General features: G+C 41.4%; 2 protein-coding genes across 4 annotated transcripts in view; one reads left to right on the forward strand and one right to left on the reverse strand.

Annotated features, from left to right (window-relative positions):
- The window catches only part of mink1 (misshapen-like kinase 1), a 31,209-nt gene extending 26,125 nt beyond the window's left edge, over positions 1 to 5,084 (forward strand). For both annotated transcript variants that reach the window (XM_080866803.1, XM_080866802.1), the window contains 8 exons: positions 185 to 334; positions 487 to 630; positions 1,101 to 1,235; positions 1,371 to 1,471; positions 1,598 to 1,747; positions 1,824 to 1,983; positions 2,065 to 2,204; positions 2,526 to 5,084. In XM_080866803.1, coding sequence (XP_080722929.1) covers positions 185 to 334; positions 487 to 630; positions 1,101 to 1,235; positions 1,371 to 1,471; positions 1,598 to 1,747; positions 1,824 to 1,983; positions 2,065 to 2,204; positions 2,526 to 2,609 — 1,064 coding nt within the window. In that variant the 3' untranslated portion in view covers positions 2,610 to 5,084. The remainder of the gene's footprint in view (positions 1 to 184; positions 335 to 486; positions 631 to 1,100; positions 1,236 to 1,370; positions 1,472 to 1,597; positions 1,748 to 1,823; positions 1,984 to 2,064; positions 2,205 to 2,525) is intronic.
- A 4,464-nt stretch (positions 5,085 to 9,548) lies between these two features.
- Positions 9,549 to 21,903, reverse strand: gnb2 (guanine nucleotide binding protein (G protein), beta polypeptide 2). 2 transcript variants are annotated; one of them, XM_080866349.1, is made up of 10 exons: positions 20,990 to 21,903; positions 19,214 to 19,293; positions 19,059 to 19,097; positions 18,448 to 18,554; positions 17,049 to 17,112; positions 16,649 to 16,811; positions 13,396 to 13,462; positions 13,079 to 13,280; positions 11,931 to 12,147; positions 9,549 to 9,869 (listed from the first exon to the last, which is right to left on the reverse strand). In XM_080866349.1, the coding sequence occupies exons 2-10, from the start codon at positions 19,268 to 19,270 to the stop codon at positions 9,763 to 9,765; spliced, it is 1,023 nt and encodes a 340-aa protein (XP_080722475.1). In that variant the 5' UTR covers positions 19,271 to 19,293; positions 20,990 to 21,903; the 3' UTR covers positions 9,549 to 9,762. The 2 variants fall into 2 exon arrangements, with proteins under 2 accessions (XP_080722475.1, XP_080722474.1); XM_080866348.1 differs by having other exon boundaries at positions 19,214 to 19,296; positions 20,990 to 21,902.
- Between the last annotated feature and the right edge of the window lie 458 nt (positions 21,904 to 22,361).

Consider the following 22,361-nt stretch of genomic DNA (forward strand, 5'->3'; position numbering starts at 1 on the left):
CCTTAACCTTGTTTTTGCATCAGAATACTTTTCCTTTATTTACAAAAATAAGTCTGATGACTTGATAATGGATGTAATGTTGATTTAAAATAGGATTATTGAAACATTAGTATATATGTATTTTGTACTGATTTGTGTTTTCCCTCTTCAAATAAGCCATTCCCATTGCTGCTTCTATGTGTAGGCTCCAGGTTTGATCAGCTGAAGATGGAAGTGAGGAAAGGATCCATGGTGAATGTCAATCCCACCAACACACGCCCTCCTAATGACACACCAGAGATCCGCAAGTATAAGAAGAGGTTTAACTCTGAGATCCTGTGCGCTGCACTTTGGGGTAAGACCCGGTTCAGTATTTATTAATGAAAAAATATCAATGCAAAATGCAAACACTCTTACCGAAGTGTGTGTGTGTGTGTGTGTGTGTGTGTGTGTGTGTGTGTGTGTGTGTGTGTGTGTGTGTGTGTGTGTGTGTGTGTGTGTCTTTAGGTGTGAACCTTTTGGTAGGCACGGAGAATGGTTTGAAGCTACTGGATCGTAGTGGTCAGGGCAAGGTGTACCCCCTCATCAACTCTCGCAGGTTCCAGCAGATGGACGTCCTGGAGGGCCTCAACCTGCTCATCACCATATCAGGTCACAACTGCTGCCCACTGCTGTTGCTGCAGCTGGTTAAGTTTGTCTGTCCTTTGGTCATGAGATGATAAATAAGCTTCTTTTTTCTACATTTGAAAATACTAACAAAAGTTGTCTGTTATCCCCTACAAAGCTGTCTCTCACTGCTTTTTTTATTCACTCACTGTACTGACAGCTGTGTCATATGTTGTGAGTCTCCTCTGCTATGTCAAAAACAATGACCCTTCAACTTTAATTTCCTTTCTGTGAGGCCAAAGTCTAAAAAGGCAAGTAGACTGAGAGAAGACTGTGTTGCTGTGGCTGAAAAACGTGCATTTTTAATTGTGCCATTAGTGGCATTTTGTAATTTCCCGACCTTTAATTGCAGGATAAAAAAAAAATAATGTAACCACATTATATAAATGCACTTAAATAATTACTATAATGTAGTCAGATTTATAATTGATCTTTCTCTCTGTGCATCTATTAAGGCAAGAAAAACAAAGTGCGTGTCTACTACCTGGCATGGCTGAGGAATAAAATCCTCCACAATGATCCTGAGGTAGAAAAGAAGCAGGGTTGGACCACAGTGGGAGAGATGGAGGGCTGTGTACACTACAAAGTGGGTGAGTGACAGATGATGGCTTTTTATCCGTGGTCTTTATTAAACTCCTGAGAAATTGGTGATGAATGCATTCGGCACAGTAAATTATTAATTACAAGTATCTGATGTCAGATGGCCTTGTGCTTGTTCTGTCTAGTGAAATACGAGAGGATAAAGTTCCTGGTGATTGCTTTGAAGAATGCGGTGGAAGTTTATGCTTGGGCGCCCAAGCCTTATCACAAATTCATGGCCTTCAAGGTAAGTCTCCCCTTTCGTATGAGCTGGATTAGTTATGCAAGGGCAGTCAACCAGAAGCGGGTTCAAGTTGATTATCTTCTCATTCTCCCTTTCTGCATCCTATCACCCTCCACCCCTTTAAACCAGTCTTTTTCAGATTTGCCACACAGGCCTGTCTTGGTCGACTTGACAGTGGAGGAAGGCCAGAGGTTGAAGGTCATCTATGGATCTTGCGCTGGCTTCCACGCCATTGATGTGGATTCTGGAAACAACTATGATATTTATATTCCCGTTCACGTAAGTTTTTACGGCAACGATTTGTAAAATATAAAGCAGACAGTAGCTCATCCCTCCGGGTTTCTATCTCAAACAGATCCAGAGCCAAGTGACACCACACGCAATCGTGTTCCTGCCCAGCTCAGACGGCATGGAGATGCTGCTGTGCTATGAGGACGAGGGCGTCTACGTCAACACATATGGGCGCATAATAAAGGACGTTGTCCTGCAGTGGGGCGAGATGCCTACATCTGTTGGTACGGGTCACACCAAGCAGCATTGAATTGTAAAGACTGTAACTGGTTAATCCGGTCCTAACCTTACACTGTGCTCTGCAGCTCATATCTGCTCAAACCAGATCATGGGTTGGGGAGAAAAGGCCATTGAGATCCGCTCTGTGGAGACTGGCCACTTGGACGGTGTTTTTATGCACAAAAGAGCTCAGCGGCTGAAGTTCCTCTGCGAGAGAAATGATAAGGTAAACATAGAAACACTTGTAGAAGGTTAACTCTGCTTTTAGTATGAACACAGAGCCTGCAGCTGATTAGCTTAGCTTAGCCACTGATTGCAGAGGTGTGCAGCTACCCTGAAAGAAAGTAATCTTGTCACCAGAACCCCGAAGCTCATGAGATACACAAAGAGTTATTTATATGTGAATCGGTGATTACCTCGAGTGCCTTTCCAGCACACCGTCCCAGCCATTAACACCTTTTAACAGCGTTGATCAGCTCCTGGATGCAGCTTGTTGGTAACATCTTTAAAAAGGAATAACATGCATCTCGATTGTGTCTATCCTCAGGTGTTTTTCGCATCAGTGCGGTCCGGAGGCAGCAGCCAGGTTTACTTCATGACGTTGAACAGAAACTGCATCATGAACTGGTGAAAGGACCCCAGCAGGGATCGAAGCAAGAAGTGCATCCGAAATTTGCGCTAACGCATGCACCAAACGTGAACATCACTCTCTCTTTTCTCTCCAGCAAGCTCACACTCAAGCACTCATAGTCCAAAGAGACACGCACACACACACATAGCACACACAACACACACAGATACATACAAAAACAATCTTAAAAATCCATTCCAACTTACACTCCTTAAGACGCAGTTTCAACCGTGACCCCGTGAAAACATTCTCCCTCGAGGATACCGTGAAAAACAGCCGATGAGCTTCATATGTTGATACCATCTATTTCATTTGTACTGTATATATTCTTGTCTTGATTTCCTTTTCTTTGTGGACCCGTGTTCAGTCGTAAATATTTAGTTCCTAATTGTGAAGTATGTTAACATTCCTTGATGGTTCTCCAGTACTTTTGAGGAAGGCATTATTTACTAATGGTATATATCAAAATGAAGCTGTAAATAGATAGCACCTTAGACTTGGATCCGAATCATTTGCAGGCCTCTTGCATAGCCGACGTGAGACGATAAACACCTGCAACGGCTCGTGGCCCCTGGTTATTTTGAGGCTTCTACAGATTCAGGGAGGCTCAAAGAATTATTACAAACATATTACAAAGGGACAAAGTCCGGCGAAGTAGCTTGTTTAAATTTTTTTTTCTTCTTCTTCTTCTTTTTTTTAAATCTACAGTAGACAGTTAAAGGAACTCTTACTTTGTTTCTCTGACCAAACCAAAATATGATTCAGTTCTTAATCACTGGCAAATAAGCCTAAAATCCTTCAATAACAGAATAAATTCACTTTGAACGATCAATCAGAAGTCTCCATACTATACGGTACTCAGAATGAGTACGGTGAAAACTTCCTGCTTTGCCTTTTTGTAGTTTAGGCGAAACGATCAGTTGTATGTCTCATCAGGCTTGTATCTAAACTTTTTTGTTTCCATAGATTTTCAAAACTACACAAATTTGATATTTATATGTAGTGATTCTGTATTGGTATTAGCCTACTGGTATTTTTAATTTTACTGTAATTACGTTGCCATTATATTGCAATATATACTATTCTCGTGGAGTGTTTTGAGCAGGGGAGTTCATATATTTGGCTAGCAGTGTTGGAGTATGACGGCAACTCTGAAGGGGAGAGAGGGGACGGGAGATTTGTCAGGAGGAGGAGGATGTTAGTGAGACACGGGAGGAGGGTTTGCTACCTTCCTACCACTCTGATCTACTCTACTGTATTATATTTTAGTTCTTAGACTATTTTGTTAGTGTGGATTTTTTTCGTGAGAAGTGTTTGTCCAGGCATTTGCGGTAGAACAGCCCTCTGTGTGTGATAGAAGTCATATTTGTCCTGGGCCAGTAGAAAGATTCGATTAATGGGGACTCTGCTGTACCGCAGAGGGCTCCATCTCATCAGGCACTTTGGAGAGCACAGCTGAAACTCACGAGACTTAATATATTTTATATCTGTACATTCTGCCAAAGTTCACCGTATATATTTTGCAGCAGAGGTTTGAAGCAAGGCCAAAGGGAAAGAGGAGCTTATGGATGCTGACCAAGAAACTATTCCTACAGATCACTAACCAATATTTTGCTTTCAATATACCAATCCAAAATGTGAGTTAGTGGTGTTATGGTATGATTCTGTGTTTCTTTTGCATAGATTAGATTTTGTTAATTTTTTTAAGGGGAATTAGACTTCAGGAAGCTGCTTAAGCGAGAGATTGGTTGTTCCTCTACACCAAACACTACGGTACAAGCATGAGGCAGCCTTATCAGGAAGAGGCTTGATGAATGGAGCTTTTTGTTCAGTGAGTCACTTGGTTCACTGCACTGCCAGAGGTGGATGTTTAGCGTGGTTGCTGGGAAAATGTGCTGTTTGTTCACCAACTTGTACATCAAGAACTATTATGTAAATATTATAAGAATTATAAACTGAATCTTAGCCAGTGATCTGTAGGAAGGTTTGTTAAAGCCTGCTCTTTAAGCTAAGGAGATATATTTTATTCATTAAAAAACGAAGAAGGCTATCAAGACTGCAGTGTAAATTCAGGACAGAGCGTTTAATCGAAAGTTCTATAAATAGGTGGTTAATTTTCTGAGAGTATGCGATAAATGGGCATGGAAAGCACCTTCAGCAAACATACATTTACAAGTATATCTCACACAGATACTTTGGTGTGCATGTAAGCCATTGAAATAGATTATATAGTACTGTATCAAAGTTGTTTTCCCCTTAAGCGAATGTGTTTTTATTCCTAAGTATCTTTTATGTGCCATGACCTACTTTTCAAACGTCTACAACTACAATCGTCCCGGAGCTCTGGCACTTGTGCTTTCTATGATCAAATCCTTATTTTTTATCAATCTGCCATGTTTACAGTTAAAGCAGTGCCTTGGACTCGGGAAGGTGAGATGCTTTTTTTGGAAGGGTTGTGAGCCCACTCCCCACCCCTATATGCCCACCCCCTCGCTCCCACCCCCAAAAATCTCTTTACTGAAATCACACGAAGAAGAGGCACAATTATATTTGCTCCCTCGTCAAGATTAATGTCCTGTGCCAGTTAAGTGCACTTAAGTAAAATCCATATTATCTCTTAAATGGACTTTAAATGCTTTTTCTTTGTTCTTTCTTTCTTTCTGTTTTATTTTTTGGGCAACATATATTCTAACTTCAAATAATCAGCAGACAAGAATCTATTGAGAGAATTGCAATAACAGATAAGTTAATATATGTCCAGTTAATCCAGTGTAACGTGTTGAGGATGTACTCACAGCAGGAGCCAGCATAGAGTAAAGCCATGAATATGTAGAGGAAAAAACAAAAGTTAATGTGCACACATCAAGTTAAACTGTGTGTGTATGTGTGTGTTTGTGTGTGAGTGATGTCTGCTCCTAAAAATGTAGGTTCATTCTGCACAGGTGATCTAAGCGCTTCTTTAACATGTTGATTGTGTAATGTTGTAGTGGGGAGAGTAGCGTGACTTATCCTGAGAAGCCTATTTTATAAAATATGTAAAAGAGTCTATATTGAGAAATAAAAAGTGAATGTACATCTATACGACAGATTTGTATTTATATGAAAGTGTGTACCGCTCTATTAATCTAAGCACAATGTATTTTAAGGCTGAGAGATCAAAGCTATACCCGAGTCTAACGGAGAGATGGGATATTTTATTTGCCCCCCTCCACCAAATATTCCCCTTTCATTCTGTCATTCATTAAACTAGTCCGGGTGTAATTAGGAGTTGTTATAGCTAAGCAGGTGACAACTGTGTGTGTATATGTGGACAGTCTTAAAAATCTATCCAGACAGAAACATACATGTCTGTTGTTAGCGGAGGAGTCAGATGTGGCTGGGATTCAGACACTTGAGGTTGGATCTGCCCTCTGGTGTAAATGGCCTACAGAGGTGTGACAGGCTGATAATATTCTCAGGAGATGATCGCAATGATCATGAAGACAGAAGTACGCTGATGTTAGGAGCCCAATAGTCTGTGGTGTGGGGTCATCGGCTCTTCACACGCCACAAACGAGCCAATAATCTTTAGTTTTCATGAAGTATAGAAAGTAATTCCACTGATTTTACACGTCAGAGTCTGTTTTTGGTGTCAGTAGGTGCTTCGTGTGATGTCGGGTCGCGCTGCTCGGGGCTGAAGGCCGACAAAAATTCTTGCTTGAGACTACATTTTTGCACACCTGAATCTTTAACTGAAATTGCAGTGTGTGATTGTGGGAGCTTCAGTGTACAGGATAGTGGATGCATGCCTGGAAATAAAAAGATCTGATTCTGAAGTGTTAAACATGAATCTGGCTACTTCACACATATAGCATGATGGACGGCTTATGAAAAGATGAAAATCATCCAAATTGTAGGAGAGCTCAAGCTTGAGTGTATGCAAAGCTTTGATGTGTAAAATCAGTGCGTTTTCCCCTCTTTTAAACACATAACTTCCATAATGTACTCCATTCGCAGTTGCGTGAAATATCCTGCATACACAAAAAAATAATCACTTCCATGTAAACAAAATCAAAAAGCCATAGCATCACTTAACTCTCGTCATTTTAACTGCATGGTTTGTGCTGGCAGGTTTTCTGGAGAGCACTGCAGCTAAATTATTAACGTTAACCATGAAAGCCTTTTGACAAACGTTTGTCGCCAACCCGACCGAGAGCGTCACTCCCAAACACTCAGCTTGTTGCCTCATTTCGTGCAGCAGAAAATCTTCTAATGGTGTTGCGGTCTGGAAGACGGACGAGTGGTTATGGTTGATGATTTCCCTAAATGCACCTTAAGCTGTGAAAGTGCTATTTCATTTTGTGCCAACGACCATTAAAAGACCTGAACCTCACAGCTCATTAGTTTTCTGGGAAGATTTGCGTCAGTCTGGCCGTAAGCTTGGACAGACTTGACCGCTGAATTTGTGTGATTTGACTCTTGAGTTGTAGGTTTGGAGGATTGTTCGTCTTTCTTTCTTCCTTTTTTTTAATTTAAAGCAATACAAGCGTTTGAAGAGTTTCAAAATTGTCCATGCGAGTGTGACTTGCAGGTCGTGATTCTCCAGTGGCCTTCGGCAGACTTAACATAGGCTAGTTTGTGTGTTACAAAAATCATTCTGTGCTCTCACTTTTGTTTGTAATCACACATACACAAAAAAAAATGTCGGTTTAACACAATCACATGCTGGGACGCTTGATGTAATCCAAAAACTGCCTTTGTGAACTCTTAAGTATCGATAAATGGCTGATAGATAATCATCTCATGAGGCACTCTTCTCTTCTAACTTATATTTCTAATCAATCCCGTGTGACAGGATTAGCAGCTGTAGTCGGGGAGTGAGGCAGATCAAAACATGGGGAGCTCTACATCGACGTGGCTCTTTGGACAGAAACACAATATCTCCTGTTCTTTTTCAATAACTTTTTGGTTCGTTTTTTAGAAAGACATCTTTGCAATGTTTTAGTGTGCGCGCGCGTCTGTGTTCCTTGTGAGAGATTAACTCCAGATTGTATTTCATAGACTAAACTTTAAACTTTCAAGATTGTGTTGAATGAATTCATGTCTTAATACAGATTGTTTGAAAAATAAAATACCTTGATCGCATTTGAGTCTGTTTGAATTGTTTTTCTTTGCACTGCAACAAATGCCCAGTAGGGAATTATAGTATTATTGCAGCGAGGGCTGCAGTTGACATCGGTTTCGTATCACACAACAGCAGTGAACGGAGTGAGATGTACTTCAGTGTTCAGCCACATCATGGTGCTAAAAGTCTGCCTGGACTTCATGTTCCTGTCACTCCTCCTTTGTTACTACGAAGCAACTGTGTAGGGTCCACTTAACAAAAGGCACTACTCAGTCTTCATAGCCTAACTTGTAAATAGATTTAACAAATTTTCTTCAAGATTTGTTTTTGGTTCACAGTCCTCATTTTCTGAGTCAGAGATGCAGAATGAGCTGCAGCACCCCCCGGTGTCTAAAGACAAAAGCATCCGCCAGACATTTCCATGTACCTAAAGTCTGTTAACAATGAGTTAGTGGAAAAGCTATGACATGCATCGGCATTCAACATAAAATTTCTTTGGAGACTGAAGGTTCAGGTTGCTGCCACATATGTCTAATTAAGCAGATAACCAAGTTTGCTGTGTGCCAGCTTTGAGTTTTAACACTACATTTACTGGCCACACCTCACTATTAAGGGTCTTGACCCCTTTTTGCCTTCAAAACTGCTTTACTTCTTGGCAGATTCCACAAGATGCAGGAAACGGAGAATTTGGTTCATATTGACATGCAGCAGCCTGAAAGTATGTATCCATGGTTTCGTTATTTGACAGGACTAAATTCTGGCCTGACTATCTGAATGTCGCAGCAGAAATCAAGACTCATCACGCCAGGGGACTTTTTTCGAATCTTGACCATGCCTAAATGAGTTCCTGCCATGTGATTGGCTGATTAGATATTTGTTTTACCTAATATATCTAATAAAGAGGCAGGGGACTGTATATTCCAATAACCCATGTATGTCTATATCAGTGCTACTTTCAAATCTCAGGTTTAAGTAAAAACCTGAGGTTGTATAATGAGAATACCTGACAATATGCACTTAATACTCAGTTAAACGTGTCAGTTTTAGAAACAATTTTAAAAGGAAAACACAATAAAAGGCAGGAGAGGCAGTTATTTATTAATAATATGTACAATTATAGTAATGTCCAGATAATACAGTGACAAAGTCAAAGTTTGATTATTGGCTCCTACTCAATAAGACGTGCTTTTACTTCTCAACTTCTCTTAATCTCAGGTTGTTTTGGATTCAAGTAACTGTCTCAGTATCCTCTGTTAATAAGTGTATTTGAGGCACACAGGAAGAACAGGAATAAAATAAGTGTGTAGAATTGGGGGGGGAAAAAAAAAAACTGGGTGAAGACAGTGACTGTGTGACGTTCTGAAACAGATGAAAATCAGTTGATATCTTCATTGAGCTCAATCATCTGTTCATCGGTGAATGTTTTTCCTTCTTTCTTACTTTCTTTATGTAAATGCACTCAGGTGGTTCCGCCTTCACGTCACCACTGCTGAGATACGTGTGGTAAAGAGACCGAAACAACAAAGAAAAATGAGTCTGAGGTGTATTTCGAGCAAAGTCATAAGACGAAAATATCGGGTAACATTCGCTCCACTGCTTAACACGAGAAGCAGTATGTCTCATGATAAGCATGTGTGAGAATGAGTGCGTCAGATAGTGTTGATGGGATTTGTGTTTTCGGCCGAACAGCTGAATATTCGGCTGTATTTGGTCATATTTTGACCTGTTATGTGCATGTGTGTGTTGCACTGTGGCCTTGCTGCTGTGTACTTTCATCGGCGGTAGGTAGTGTGAGCATGTGTTTAGGTCTTGTTATCTTATCCTGCATACAATACGTGTGTGTGTGTGTGTGTGTGTGTGTGTGTGTGTGTGTGTGTGTGTGTGTGTGTGTGTGTAAGCTCATATCTAAGTCATATATATTATGTACAGTATAATGTTGCGGTTCGTCTGTGGAATCTTACATACAGTGAGAGTACAGGGTGCAAACTGTGTCCCAAGATAAGAGCGGTGTCTGTTGGACGTGTGTGGTTCGCTGTTTATGTGCATGGCTCAGTTCCAGATCTTGAGGAAGCTGTCCCAGGACCCGGTGCACACCGCCATGCCGTCATCCGTCACGCCCAGACAGCTCACGCGATTGTCATGGCCTGCCAGGACTCCTGCAGGAGGGCCGAAAAAAAACCCCAAAAGTCAACTTGTCATTGTGCAATGCACTTCTTCAAAAATCAAACAGTGAGCATACTGTTAACTTAAGATCGATGCTACGGTTTGTATCCCCCTGTTTCTTAAGTGTGCAGACAAAGATTTTGTTTTTCAAAAGGAATCTTTAAAATCTAAATGTGACCTCATTTTTATCTATTTATTTTTGATGCAATCAGCGGCAAAACAGACTCACGATGTTCTTTCTACAATGGAAACGAATCATTGTTTGGAAAGTTTGTCCCAACACTTGTACTAAAATTCCTGCTACTGTAATGACTGTGCTTAAGGCAGACTGTGCTGCTCTTCCATCACTGAACTTACTGTCAATTCTTTTTATGCTTTCATATCTTTTTTTTTTGTGGTAGGATGAACTTCTGACTCACCAGCATGTGTGCGCCATACGGATGATCTGATATCAGATCGTGTGCAGTATACACTCTAGATCTGCTTCCTGCAATATATATCGCTACTTTCTGAAGTAAATAATTATACTTCCTGTTGTACAGTACTGTCCTAATAATGCCTTGACCTTGTAGTAATACAGATAAAAGGGCCTCTGAAGGACATGGGGTGGCTGTAGCTCAGGTGGCAGAGCAGGTCAGCCACTAATCAGAAGGTCGGTGGTTCGATCCCAGGCTGCATCCTGGCTGCATGTCAAATATCCTTGGGCAAGATACTAACCCCATGTTTGCCTACTGGTGGTGGTCAGAGGACCTGGTGGCGCCTATGTCCGGCAGCCTCGCCTCTGTCAGTGCGCCCCAGGGCAGCTGTGGCTACAATGTAGCTTGCTATCGCCAGTGTGTGAATGTGTGTGTGAATGGGTGAATGACTGAATGTAGTGTAAAGCGCTTTGGGGTCCTATGGACTAGAAAAGCGCTATACAAATGCAGGCCATTTACCATTTACCATTTGTTTCTATTAATTTTCAAAGCTGAACTTAAGTTATAAGTTTAGCCATTTCTGAATCTGTGAAAAAGGCATAATTTTCACTTATTTAAACGATTTAAGGTTATTCTCTGCTTTTGATCTTCTTAAATGTGTTTTGATTAGCAGTACACAGTAGTACACATGACACATCTTGTATAAAATGCTTTAGTTGCTGACCTGGCAACAGAGAAAAATGAGAAGTAAAATAGTGATTGTTTCCACAGACGCATGCAAAAATAAAAAGTCGTGACCAGAGTTATTACAGTTTAGCATTTTAGAATTCGTTTTTATTGTTATTTCATTTTGAGTTTTTGTTTTTTTATTCAGTTTAGTTTGTTAGTTTCATGGGGGGATTTTTGTGTTTGGTTTTATTGTTTGAAAATGTTTCGTTTTAGTTTAGTTCTTTTTGTTTTAGGGTCCTAAACAGTGTTAAATTTTAGACTTTTAATTACTCTTGTAGGGAGGACATATGTCAGAGGTAAAACCAGTAATGTTTTTTACATGTAGTTTTAGTTTTAGTTGAATTTTAGTTAGCTATAATTTAGCTATAATAACCTTGATCTTGATACATGGCAAGCAGCTTAATTTCCTCAAAAACAAACAAACAAACCCCAAAACACAAATAAAGAATTACATTTTTTGCAACGACAACTCCGTTTAGAAGCAGTTTTAGTCGCACTATTTTTTTTATTCAGATTGTGTTTTCTATGTTTTTGATTGAACTCTTACAGCTGAAGCTCAGATAGGAGTTTGGTGGAAAGAGGCTCTAACCAGAAAAAATAAAAATTACAACCAATTTGTTATTTCTGTACTTTAAATCATTGTTATCAGCAGTACTTGTATACCAAGCTCCCCTCTCATTTAAACTGAACATTGTATAAACCTATTTGTTGTTTCAGGCATCAGAAAACTGCACACCTACATACAATCATCCCTCTGCAGTGCAAAAATGAATCACTAAACTAAGCTTTTATTTTAGCACTGAAAAATCAAAAGAAGGAATACTACAAAAACACGTGTGGTGTAATTGATAGATAATCACTTCATCTTGAACCTTCCCTTTTCTCTGTTCTCTCGCTTGCTCCACCCACCTGCTCTGTCTCCTTTCATGGCATCCCATATGTTGCAGTTGAAGTCGTCATAACCAGCCAGCAGCAAGCGCCCGGAGCGGGAGAAAGCCACAGAGGTGATGCCACAGATGATGTTGTCATGGCAGTAGAGGCCTAGCTCCTGGTCTGCGCGGAGGTCAAACAGCCTGCAGGTGGCATCGTCAGAGCCTGTGGCAAAGGCGCTGCCATTGGGAAAGAACTGGGGAGGAGAAAGTGAGGGTGACTCTTATTTATTATTTATTTATATTTTTAATTATAAATAAATATAGTTACAGCATAAGCTGCTATAGAGAGTTCCTGCCTTTCTTAAATCCCTTAATAAGACAGAAAACTGAATGGGATCAGTGCTTTAACACCGAATCTGTCCACCTGCCACACTGTCAGATGGCCTGTGCCATCAACCCAGACTCCCAACCGGAGATCGTCTCCTGAGATGATCAGGATGTTCAGATATGGTGTTAATTGATAATCTTGTTAATCCTGCAGCGCGCTTCCCATTTAAATCCCTCCCAAAGCTGGTGGCTGGAGACAGTGTGTGACGTCACCAAGACAAATCCTGGAGCTGATGCTGCTGATGACGTGTTAGACAGTACTCAGGAGCGCCAGAGTGCCACTTAAGGCCACAGATTAGCTTATAACAGTGCCAGGAATTCAGAAACTCATGATGTGTCTGAGAATAAATGTCTAAAATGGTGTCTCAAGCATACCAACTCCATCCAGTTTCTTTAATCTATGATGTGGGTCAAGCTAAAAAAAAACCCTACGTTATGCTCCTGCTGACCTTGTGTGTGTTGTGGGGGTTTCTCATCCTCACACCTTAAACCCTGATTTTGAATGTAGTAAATTGGAATAAAAGTCCTGTTGTCTTTTAAAACTCTAAACTGCATTTTAAGATGCTGCTTTTGAGCGACCTTCCAATACTACATTTCCCACAATGCAACTCAAAAGCATCTTTCATTAGGTCTCCTCTGCCTGTCACATCAGTGATGCAGCTTCATAAAACTCCACGGCCAGAGCACTCTTCTGAAACAAGAGCTCTAAACTGCACTTGTAAAATATATAATCCGCGATTTTAAGAAGAATAAAAGCAGTTGGGCCTACAAGGGCACCCGGTCCCTGAGGACACTCACACAGACAGCGTTGATGTCCGATTCGTGGCCCGTGAAGGTCTGCCGGCACATGCTGTCCCTGATGTCCCACAGTTTGATTGAAGCGTCGCAGGCTCCCGACACGAAGGTGTGCTGGTCGGGCGAAAGGGACAGACTCATGACATCACCGGTGTGGCCCGAGAAAACTGTGGTCTGCTGACTCGTCTCGATATCCCACAGTGCACTGGGCAAAAAAAGCAACGACAACAACAACAACAAAAAAAGCACAGGGTTAGTGATTGGAAAGCAGGAAAACGATGCTTAGGCTGCACATGTGTGTGTTGATCTGTGTGACTCACCATGTGGTGTCTCCTGAGCTCGTGATGATTTGATTGTCATCAATGAAACGGCAACATGACAGGTAACCTGAGAGAACGGAACGCACAAACACGCGGATGATGTCAGTGACACTTGATGACGCATTTTACATTAAATTACTACTGTATAGGAGAAGAATGTAAAACGTAAATATGACTATAAATTTATTGTGAGTGTACATATAGAGCTACATGTTGTCTCTGCGCCACTAAAACTACTCATTCGTTTAGATATTTTATGATATATTTTGTTGACATATTTTACATGATTACTACTTTAAAGCCTTCTTTTTCAAGCGTCTTTTTGGGATCATTTTTTTAATTTCTTTGAAGCTGCAATGATAGATGCATTGACACATCAGCAAAGTTTGCAGATGACCAGGATTTTGGAGCCATTGGAGACCTTTGACCTTACTTATAGTATAGGTATTAATTATTATTTTTAAAATATTGGAGTACTGGAGTCCAAAGACATGCAGCTTGTGGGGATAGGTTAATTGGATAATCCAAATTGCCACTAGGTGTGAATGGTTGTCTGTCCCTATGTGTTAGCCCTGCGACAGACTGGCGACCTGTCCAGGGTGTACCCTGCCTTTCGCCCTATGACAGCTGGGATAGGCTCCAGCACCCCCCGCGACCCTGAAAAGGATAAGCGGAAGCGAATGCATGGATGGATGGATGGAGTATTGGCCTTCCCAAAACCTCGATCTAAACCTTTCTGGACTATGTTTTTTTTTTTTCTTTCAAATTAGTCCTTTATTTATCCAGGTAAAAATCTAATTGAGATAAAAAAAAAATGTAATTTTCAATAGAGACCTGTATCACATAAGTACAAGACATTCAAAACAAATACAATATCCTGCACAAACATTTGAAAAATACGCAATAACAGATCATTTAAGAGCGAAGGAAAAACCTCCAGTTTAAATGAACTTTACCAATTCTGCCAAGGAGAGTGCTAAAATATCCGGGCAGAATTATGCCAGAAGCTTGTTGGTGGCTACAAAAAGCGTCTGGCCAAGTTGTAACTTGCTAAAAGACATTTAACCAAATATTAGCAGGTGGTGTTGTGTATACTGGATTATAGAAACACCAAAATAAAATCAAAGTTTTGCACTCAATTCTTATTTTTAAGTCATTAAAAATGTCTGCTGTAAAAAAATAAATTAAAAAAAGATTCCAACCTGGTAAAAGAACAGTTCAATGAACTCATGAAAATCTCGAAACTTCATGTCCACGAGTGCAAGAAACCGCAAGTTTAAAGTTGTGTATGTAATGTAGTTCTAAGATGCCTTTTATTAGTGTGTGAGCAAGCTGGGTGTGCTCATGAAACGCACGTCAGAGTGTACTCTTTCCATGAGCAAACAAGTGGGCATGTGGCATGTTTGCATCCTGCATCTGTGGTCATAATAATCTATCCACGACTGCAATAAAAAGAAGCTTTTCCATAGGTTCAAGAGGAAAGATCTGTTTACATGTGGTGCCTGTATGTCTGCGTGTCTGTGCCAGTCCTGCTGTTGTCTTCTTTTTATTACTTCTGATTTCCCACACTGTCGAACTCTTCTCATCATTATTTCCATCATTATCAGGCTAATTCTTGTAACCTTCTTACCTGACTTCTTTAAGCCAATCAGACTCTGTTATCTATTCTTTAAATGTGACTTATTATGCTTTTCACTGTTCCTTTGTTATATACATATAATTACATAACATAAACATAGAATTATATCATTTCATATTAAAGACGAACAGAAAAAAAACAAACAAAAAAAAAAAAACCTCAATGCCCTGTTCCAGACACTTTTTTCTATTCTCGTCTTCTGTTAGATGTCAGTGAAGAGGGAAAAAGTTCTGGCTTTAAGCACAGCAGCCCCACCCACCTGCTGTTCAAACTGAAGAGGCAGCCAATCAGAAGACAGCTGGCTTTAAAGCAGGAAGAAGGCTGCTAAAATTCTTGGCTTCAGACAGTGGATGAGCTGAGAAGTGCCAGGATAAATGGGGCTTATTTTGAACTGTAAATTGTGCAAAGCTGCTCTAGAAGGAGTAAAAATGTGGAGGGTTTTTTTTAGAGATTGGTTGCTTTTTTTACTCATTTTCAGTCCAGTCCCTGTACCTGACCACTTTCAGAGGAATGTTTTTATTTGCCCTGTAACACTGGCCTATGAATCATTCAAAGAAGAAAAAGGCATCTAACTCAAGGGATGAACCAGTGTTGTGTCAACACATAACATTAATCCCTCTACTGTTCACTGAGGCCTTGTCTGAATGGTCTCAGTGGAAGGGTGGCTGCCAAGAAGAGGCATCCCAAACAGGTCTTTACACAAGAAGTGGACTGAAAAGCAGTGGCAACACATCTTATGAAGTGATGGATCCAAATTTGAAATCTTTTGGTTCAATACATTCCAAGGAGTTCAAGAGAGAGGTACATCAGTGAGTATCTACGACCATCTGTAAAGCATGGTGGAGGCTGTGATGGTTTGGGATGACATTTCAGCCAGTGGGAAAAGTACCACCAGATTTTGATCCACCATGCAATACCTTCTGACAAGCATCCAATTAGCAAATGCTTCCTTTTTCAGCATGACAGTGGCCCTAAACACATAGTCAATGCATTGACAATGGGTAGAACTGGGTAGAACAAACACATCTTTAGATCGCTGTCAGTCACGGATCGGCCTCCCCAGAGCCTGGACCTCAACATTATTGAAGCAGTGAAGGATCATTGTGACAGAAAATGGAACAAAAGGCAGAAACATTCAAAGAAGAGCATTGCAAAGTTCTTCAAGAAGCTACTATTCCTGACGACTTCTTGAAGAAAATACAATCAAACTGCCTAAGAGAGTTCAGAATATGCTAAAGAATAAAGGCAGTCATACCAAATTTGGACTTTCAAGCTCGTTACAATTGTGCAAACCTAGTTTTTGCTAACATACTGTATTTACATGTATGTTTGCACATTTCAATAAATCATCTACTTCACGTTTTTCTTGAAAATATAAAATCAAAAATAAAATACATACAGAAGTTATAGTGTCACAAATCAGAGTCACACAGACAGGAGTTAATATCTCAGCTCATTAAGACTGCAATTAATTAACCATGTAAATGAAGTCATTGTTTAGGGGTTTGGGAGTGGAGCTTTCCCACGGGGGCGTACGCTCATCTGAAACATCTCATCAGTTTTACTCATGAGAAGATTTTAACATAGTTAGCTTAGGGCGCCATGTTCTCTCACCTGTATGGCCAGGTAGTTCCCTGCTGACCCTGACATTGCCCTCGCGTGTCTTCAAGCAGTAGATGGAGCAAATGTTGTCGAGGCCTCCGCAGGCCACGTAGTTCCCCGAGGGAGCGTACGCACAGGTCATTACCCAGGAGGAGCGCAGGGGGATGGCATGTATCTAAGAAAAGAGAGGTAGTTTAAAGAGCATAAAATGGGCAGATATTAACACTGAAAACACACACGATGATGCCACTGTGACTCTTACAATCAGTCACAGTAACACTGAGAAAGAAGCCATTATGGAAAGTCAGCAGCACTTCTACAAGAGGAAGATGTTAGTCCACTTTCATTTCAAGTTCAGACAAGTCTTCCAGCTGGAGACGTGCCGTGTTTTTTGTCTTTTTGGTGATTTTACCTTGTTAGTTGTGTAGCTGTCCCAGACAATCAGTTTTCCATCTTGAGAGGCACTAACCAGAAGCCTGCAGACACAAAAGGGGAAAAAAAACAAAAAAAGTTTTGAATAATACAGGATCTCTTTAATTTTGGCATTTGAGTCCTGTTATCACACTGCGCTCCAAACCTGTTGAAACATGCTTTTCCTGTCAAAACACTGCAGCCTGAGATGATTCTGTGAGTTCAAGGTGAAGAATCAGTTGTTTTAATGTTTGCCTCAGCCAGAAATGTTCATGGTTAATGCCTGAAGTCAGCAAATGATTTCACAGAACTAAAATTAAAATGCTTGCAATGCTTGTCATGCTTGTGCTTTTGTATCGTGCCGCTTTGAGCTAAATGCTAACGCGAGCCTGCTAACAAGCCCACTATGACTGTTTGGCTTGTTCATTCAGCATTTACTAATTAGCGCTGGCAATTTGCATGTGTGAGTGGAAAATCAAGCATTACATCTTCACCAAACGTGCTACAGTTCATCTCGAGCAGGTATGTCCCATGTGTCATTACAATCCACTAAATAGCTGTCGAGGCATTTGTTGAATCATGAAGACAAAGAGTGGAGCATATTTTCACTGCATTACAGACAGGAATTATTTATTATAGGACTTATATCTTTTTCTCCTTTGGAAAACTGGGTAATGCAGTAGTCTAAAAGCTCCATCAAACAGCCAATGAACTGAAATTAATTCCCAGGATGGACACAGGTGGCCTAAAGCCTATTTACACCACTTGCAAATTTTCTGTGGGTCAGATGTGATCCATATGAGGTGGATCTGTGGCTCAACTGAGGTGAGGAGACTCACATTGAGTCAGCTCCATCAGTAAAGGCTAAATGCCCAGAAAAATGCAGAAGTGGGCCAAATTTAGGTCAAACATTTATTTGTATCCGCCTTTTTCTATTCTAGCTAATATAGATAGGAAGTGGCTACCTGTGGGGCGATCGTGGCTCAAGAATTAGGAGTTCGCCTTGTAATCGGAAGGTTGCCGGTTCGAGCCCCGGCTTGGACAGTCTCGGTCGTTGTGTCCTTGGGCAAGACACTTCACCTGTTGCCTACTGGTGGTGGTCAGAGGGCCCGGTGGCGCCAGTGTCCGGCAGCCTCGCCTCTGTCAGTGCGCCCCAGGGTGGCTGTGGCTGCAATGTAGCTTGCCATCACCAGTGTGTGAATGGGTGGATGACTGGATATGTAAAGCGCTTTGGGGTCCTTAGGGACTAGAAAAGCGCTATATAAATACAGGCCATTTACCTGAAGTGGCTTTGATGGCCAATTACACTCAACCATTTTAGGTGGAACTTTAATCTATAGTATACAAAGAAAAATTAAACCAAGAAGCAGTCAAAAGCATTAGAAATAGTATGGACTCACCTAGAGTCTGTACCCCAGTGCATGGCATAGATCTTGGCCAGATGGCCACGGAGGGTGCGTCTTGTCCGCATCTGGATCCGCCCCACAGGATCCAGACCAGCAGTTATCTAAGTTAGTAAAGTTAGCAAGTTAGCACTGTTTTGATCATTCACTGGGTGTGTGATAAAAGGTTTGGCAGAAAAGTTTTGCTAAAGAGTAACAGTACAGTGGCTATCAGACACCGAAGGCAAGACCGGGACAGAAATAACTAATATCACATGTCAAATATGACAATATGAATAATGCACCTGTAAAAATAAATTCAGAAATTATTGATGATTTATACTACTGCTGGTTCAACAAATGGCCGTCATCTATTATTTCTAAATTGTGCTACAAAAAGAAAAGGTCACTCCTCTGTGCAGGTGAAACCTGGAGACATGTTGAGAGTAGCAGGGATGGATTTTTTGTCCTATAGAGTAACATTTGATCAAAAACAATAAAAAAAATAGCTTTCCTGCTTTCTCCACTGTGCCCAATATCATGTTATTAAGTATATAGGTCCATATTGACGCCAGGTTAACCCATCCCCAGGTGACTGACATACATCTTACACATTCAGTTGCTCTCACCTGTGTCAGGGTTGAATCTCCACATGCTTTCCTGGCGTCCTAATGGTTAAGAAGTCACAGGGAAGGAAAAAAAAGAGGACACCGCTAGTAAATAACAAATTTTCCAGTATTTTATTCAATGGTAAAACTGTTCACAGCAGACACACATCACTCACTCGTATCTGGTTCCGAAGCTGCTCGGCCTCCTGACGAAGCTGTTCCAGCTCACTCATTTTGAAACTGTCCGAGCTGTCACCTGCTGGATGGGGCACGACTTTAAATATCACACTCTATTATCAAATAAATCTAAATGAAATGAATATCAGTGCATATTAAGTTTTTTTGGGATTATCATATTTTTATACTTCCTAACCTACTAATCCAGAGGTCTACTTTCATCAATAATTGAACGCTACTTGCATTTGGGGAAATAAAATAATCAAATAAAATCCCAATTTTAATCTCTGAGGTTTACTGAACCCACAGTGAGGGAAAAAAATACAACTTGTAATCTGTTTATGGCTGTACAACCACCCATCCTGGTTTAACTGAGGAGAATAATCTGCAATGACTAAGCTGCTATCAAAAAGCCAGCATTGCTACCAGGCACCAGATAGTGAGTGAATGCTCACTATCTGGTGCCTGGTAGCAATGCTCATACAAGTCCAACTTTGCACTAATGCAGGACGGAGCAATCCTTCATTTGAGCCGCTGACTGTGTTTAAACAAACACTTCACGCTGAAGAACAGGGGAGTCCCTAATTTCTTAAATTACACAGGTACACGAAAACTGTTCATCTCTATGTTGCGCTTTCCAGCGGCGTGCACTACAGTATTTCCTGTTCCTCATGGGAAAACAGTTGCACATTCAAATATTCTCCCAAACAGGTGGCCTATAGATTTACATATGTGAAGCTATTCAAATTCAAGATAAAAACCCCAGATAGCATGCATACAGTAGCCTACACTGTGCAAGGAAGAGCAATTAGCTACAGTAGACCACTGTTCCCTGGAGGGACCTGCGACCAGATGGATCACACAGCACTAATGGAAGCCAAAAGGGGTGCATCGTGGGTCTCAGTCTCCTGGCACAGCTGCTCATTTAGCCAATCAGGAGAATAGATGCTGCAGGAGAGGAGGATGAGGAGGAGGGAGGTAGAGAAGGGGGTGTGGGGAGGGGGATCATATATCAGGCCATGGGTCCTGCCAGATGCTCAGATGCATGTTTTTGCTGCTTCTGAGCATCAACTGGCGGACACGCAGATTTGTGCTGAAGTCAGTGGGTAAAGAGTAGCAGAGAGTGAGGACACGCATATCACACTGCCGCACTGATGATGCATGGCCTAGCAGCGACACGACCCTTGCTGCTAGGCCATGCTCTTTATAAAAGGTTAATATGGCAGGTCCTCGGTGTCCCCAGCACTTCTGGCACTCCACCAACCTCCGAGAGCATGTGGTAGAACAAAAACGCAAAGATGCCAGGAGTGCCTGGCCCCACCCCTTTGATTGCACATCTGATGTGGAGGTGCTCTAACATGGCATGGCTAAAATCTGCCTCCAACCACTGCATGCCGGGCATGAGTGGATGTTTGATGGCAGAGGATGTGAACGCATGGCCTAAGAGCCTCCCCAATGAAATACAGTCAGCACTGAGGAGAACGAGGGTACAGGCCAGTCTCAAAGGATGCACTCGAGAGAGATTTTTATTTCACTGTCTAGATTTAGAGATTTACATAATTCAAAAAAGGCCCTACCCTAGCTACATCACCTCACATATTGATCAGCACAGTCATAAAGGCCTTCATCACGTCTCATTTTAGACATCGAGCTCCTAAAATTGCGGATGTAGCTAATCGTATTTGGTCAAAATGATGCCATACGCACACCATCACCCAGCCACACACACAGGCTGACCTATCTGCTGTCACAGCGTTTGGATAATGGGTGGCTACCTGTTAATTCTCCCGATGATTTTCCTGCCCTTTTTCCTCCCCCTGCTGCAAAGAAAAATAAAAAAAGAAAGAAACTGAAAGCAACGTCCCCCCCTCAAAAAAAAAAGAAGGAAAAAAGACAAATCCCGCGGAGGATTTAACTACAAGTCTTTTTCAGTCATTAAAAATCAAGTTCACAGGAGATCCACTTTAAAAGTTCCGTGTGTCACGATCAGCCTGTTTCCAAACCCTTCAGTAAACAGGCAACCGGAGGAGGGCTGCACACATTTCCATTTCTCTGCTTTAGCGGAGCTCCTGAGGAAAAAACACACACACAAGATGATATCTGCTGCTGCCGAGCTGCTGTTTCCTCTACGGATCGTTTCCACTTTTCACACACGGCAACCTAACAAAAACATCTTCGTCCAATACGGCGTAAACAGACGGAATTGGCCCCAGCTCTTTCCCCGGCCCGCATCAGGGATCGTCCATTAAACACTATTCTCAGTCCGTTTTACTCCGAGTCTTCGTGACGTTATCCTCGTTTCCTTCCTCTCTTTGGTTTCCTCCTCCCTCTGCCGATATTTCATCAGGATAGACGCCTCCAAGTCGGCAGTGAATTACAGAGTAAAATCCGGAAAGTGCAACAAATATAAATTATCAATAAATTGATTAATTTAAATTTTAAAAAGGACGAAGAAGCGTTTAGAATTCCAGCCTTCACGCAAGATTTTGTGTTTTCCTCTTGCAGACAGTAACCAGAGGCGGCCCTTACCGCTTGGGCAGTATCCACACGGTTCCTGTTTTTTTTTTTTCTTTTTTCTTTTCTTTGCTGAATATAATCATTTAGTAACAGGGTGCCGGATCACGCGGTGAGCGCTTGCAGGATCCTCAAATCCGGGCATGAAGAAGTCAACCACACCCATCTTTTAAATACACGTAAATCCAATGCCCCCCGCCTCCTCCTTCCTGTGCAGACCACTACTCGGGGGATCCTGTGCTCACATGGACAGTTATTGTCTCACCAGACACAGGTCGATTACATTTATAAAAATCTACAGCATATGATTGATGGATTTTCAGGCGTTTTACAGAAAATATGAATTATATGTCTAATTTCACGTGACATTGAGACGATTTCAGTGAGATGAAGATGTTGCAATGCATGTTTGAAAAAAAGAAAGAAGATTTAGCAGGTTTAAACAATCACTGAATCACGTGGGAGCTTGACTAGTACTCGGATCTATCCCATAAATCTATGAGTGCACCAAACTGAGGATGTGTCCGTAAAGCCCCTCTCCTCTGATAAACATGTCCTGTTTATCGTGCTGTTTCCTGACGAGCATTTCTGCCTCAGCTGGGTGTTTGACCTTCACCGTGCAGGATGATGTGT

Source organism: Rhamphochromis sp. 'chilingali', assembly GCF_963969265.1.
Source record: "Rhamphochromis sp. 'chilingali' genome assembly, chromosome: 19".
In the NCBI taxonomy this organism is placed as follows: domain Eukaryota; kingdom Metazoa; phylum Chordata; class Actinopteri; order Cichliformes; family Cichlidae; genus Rhamphochromis; species Rhamphochromis sp. 'chilingali'.

Coding starts and splice junctions, on each gene's coding strand:
- gnb2 (XM_080866349.1), bottom strand. CDS start 19,270: ATGAGTGAGCTGGAACAGCTTCGTCAGGAGGCCGAGCAGCTTCGGAAC. Junction 18,555..19,058: donor GAGATTCAACCCTGACACAG/GTGAGAGCAACT, acceptor TTACTAACTTAG/ATAACTGCTGGTCTGGATCC. Junction 12,148..13,078: donor CGGACATCAACGCTGTCTGT/GTGAGTGTCCTC, acceptor TCTCCTCCCCAG/TTCTTTCCCAATGGCAGCGC.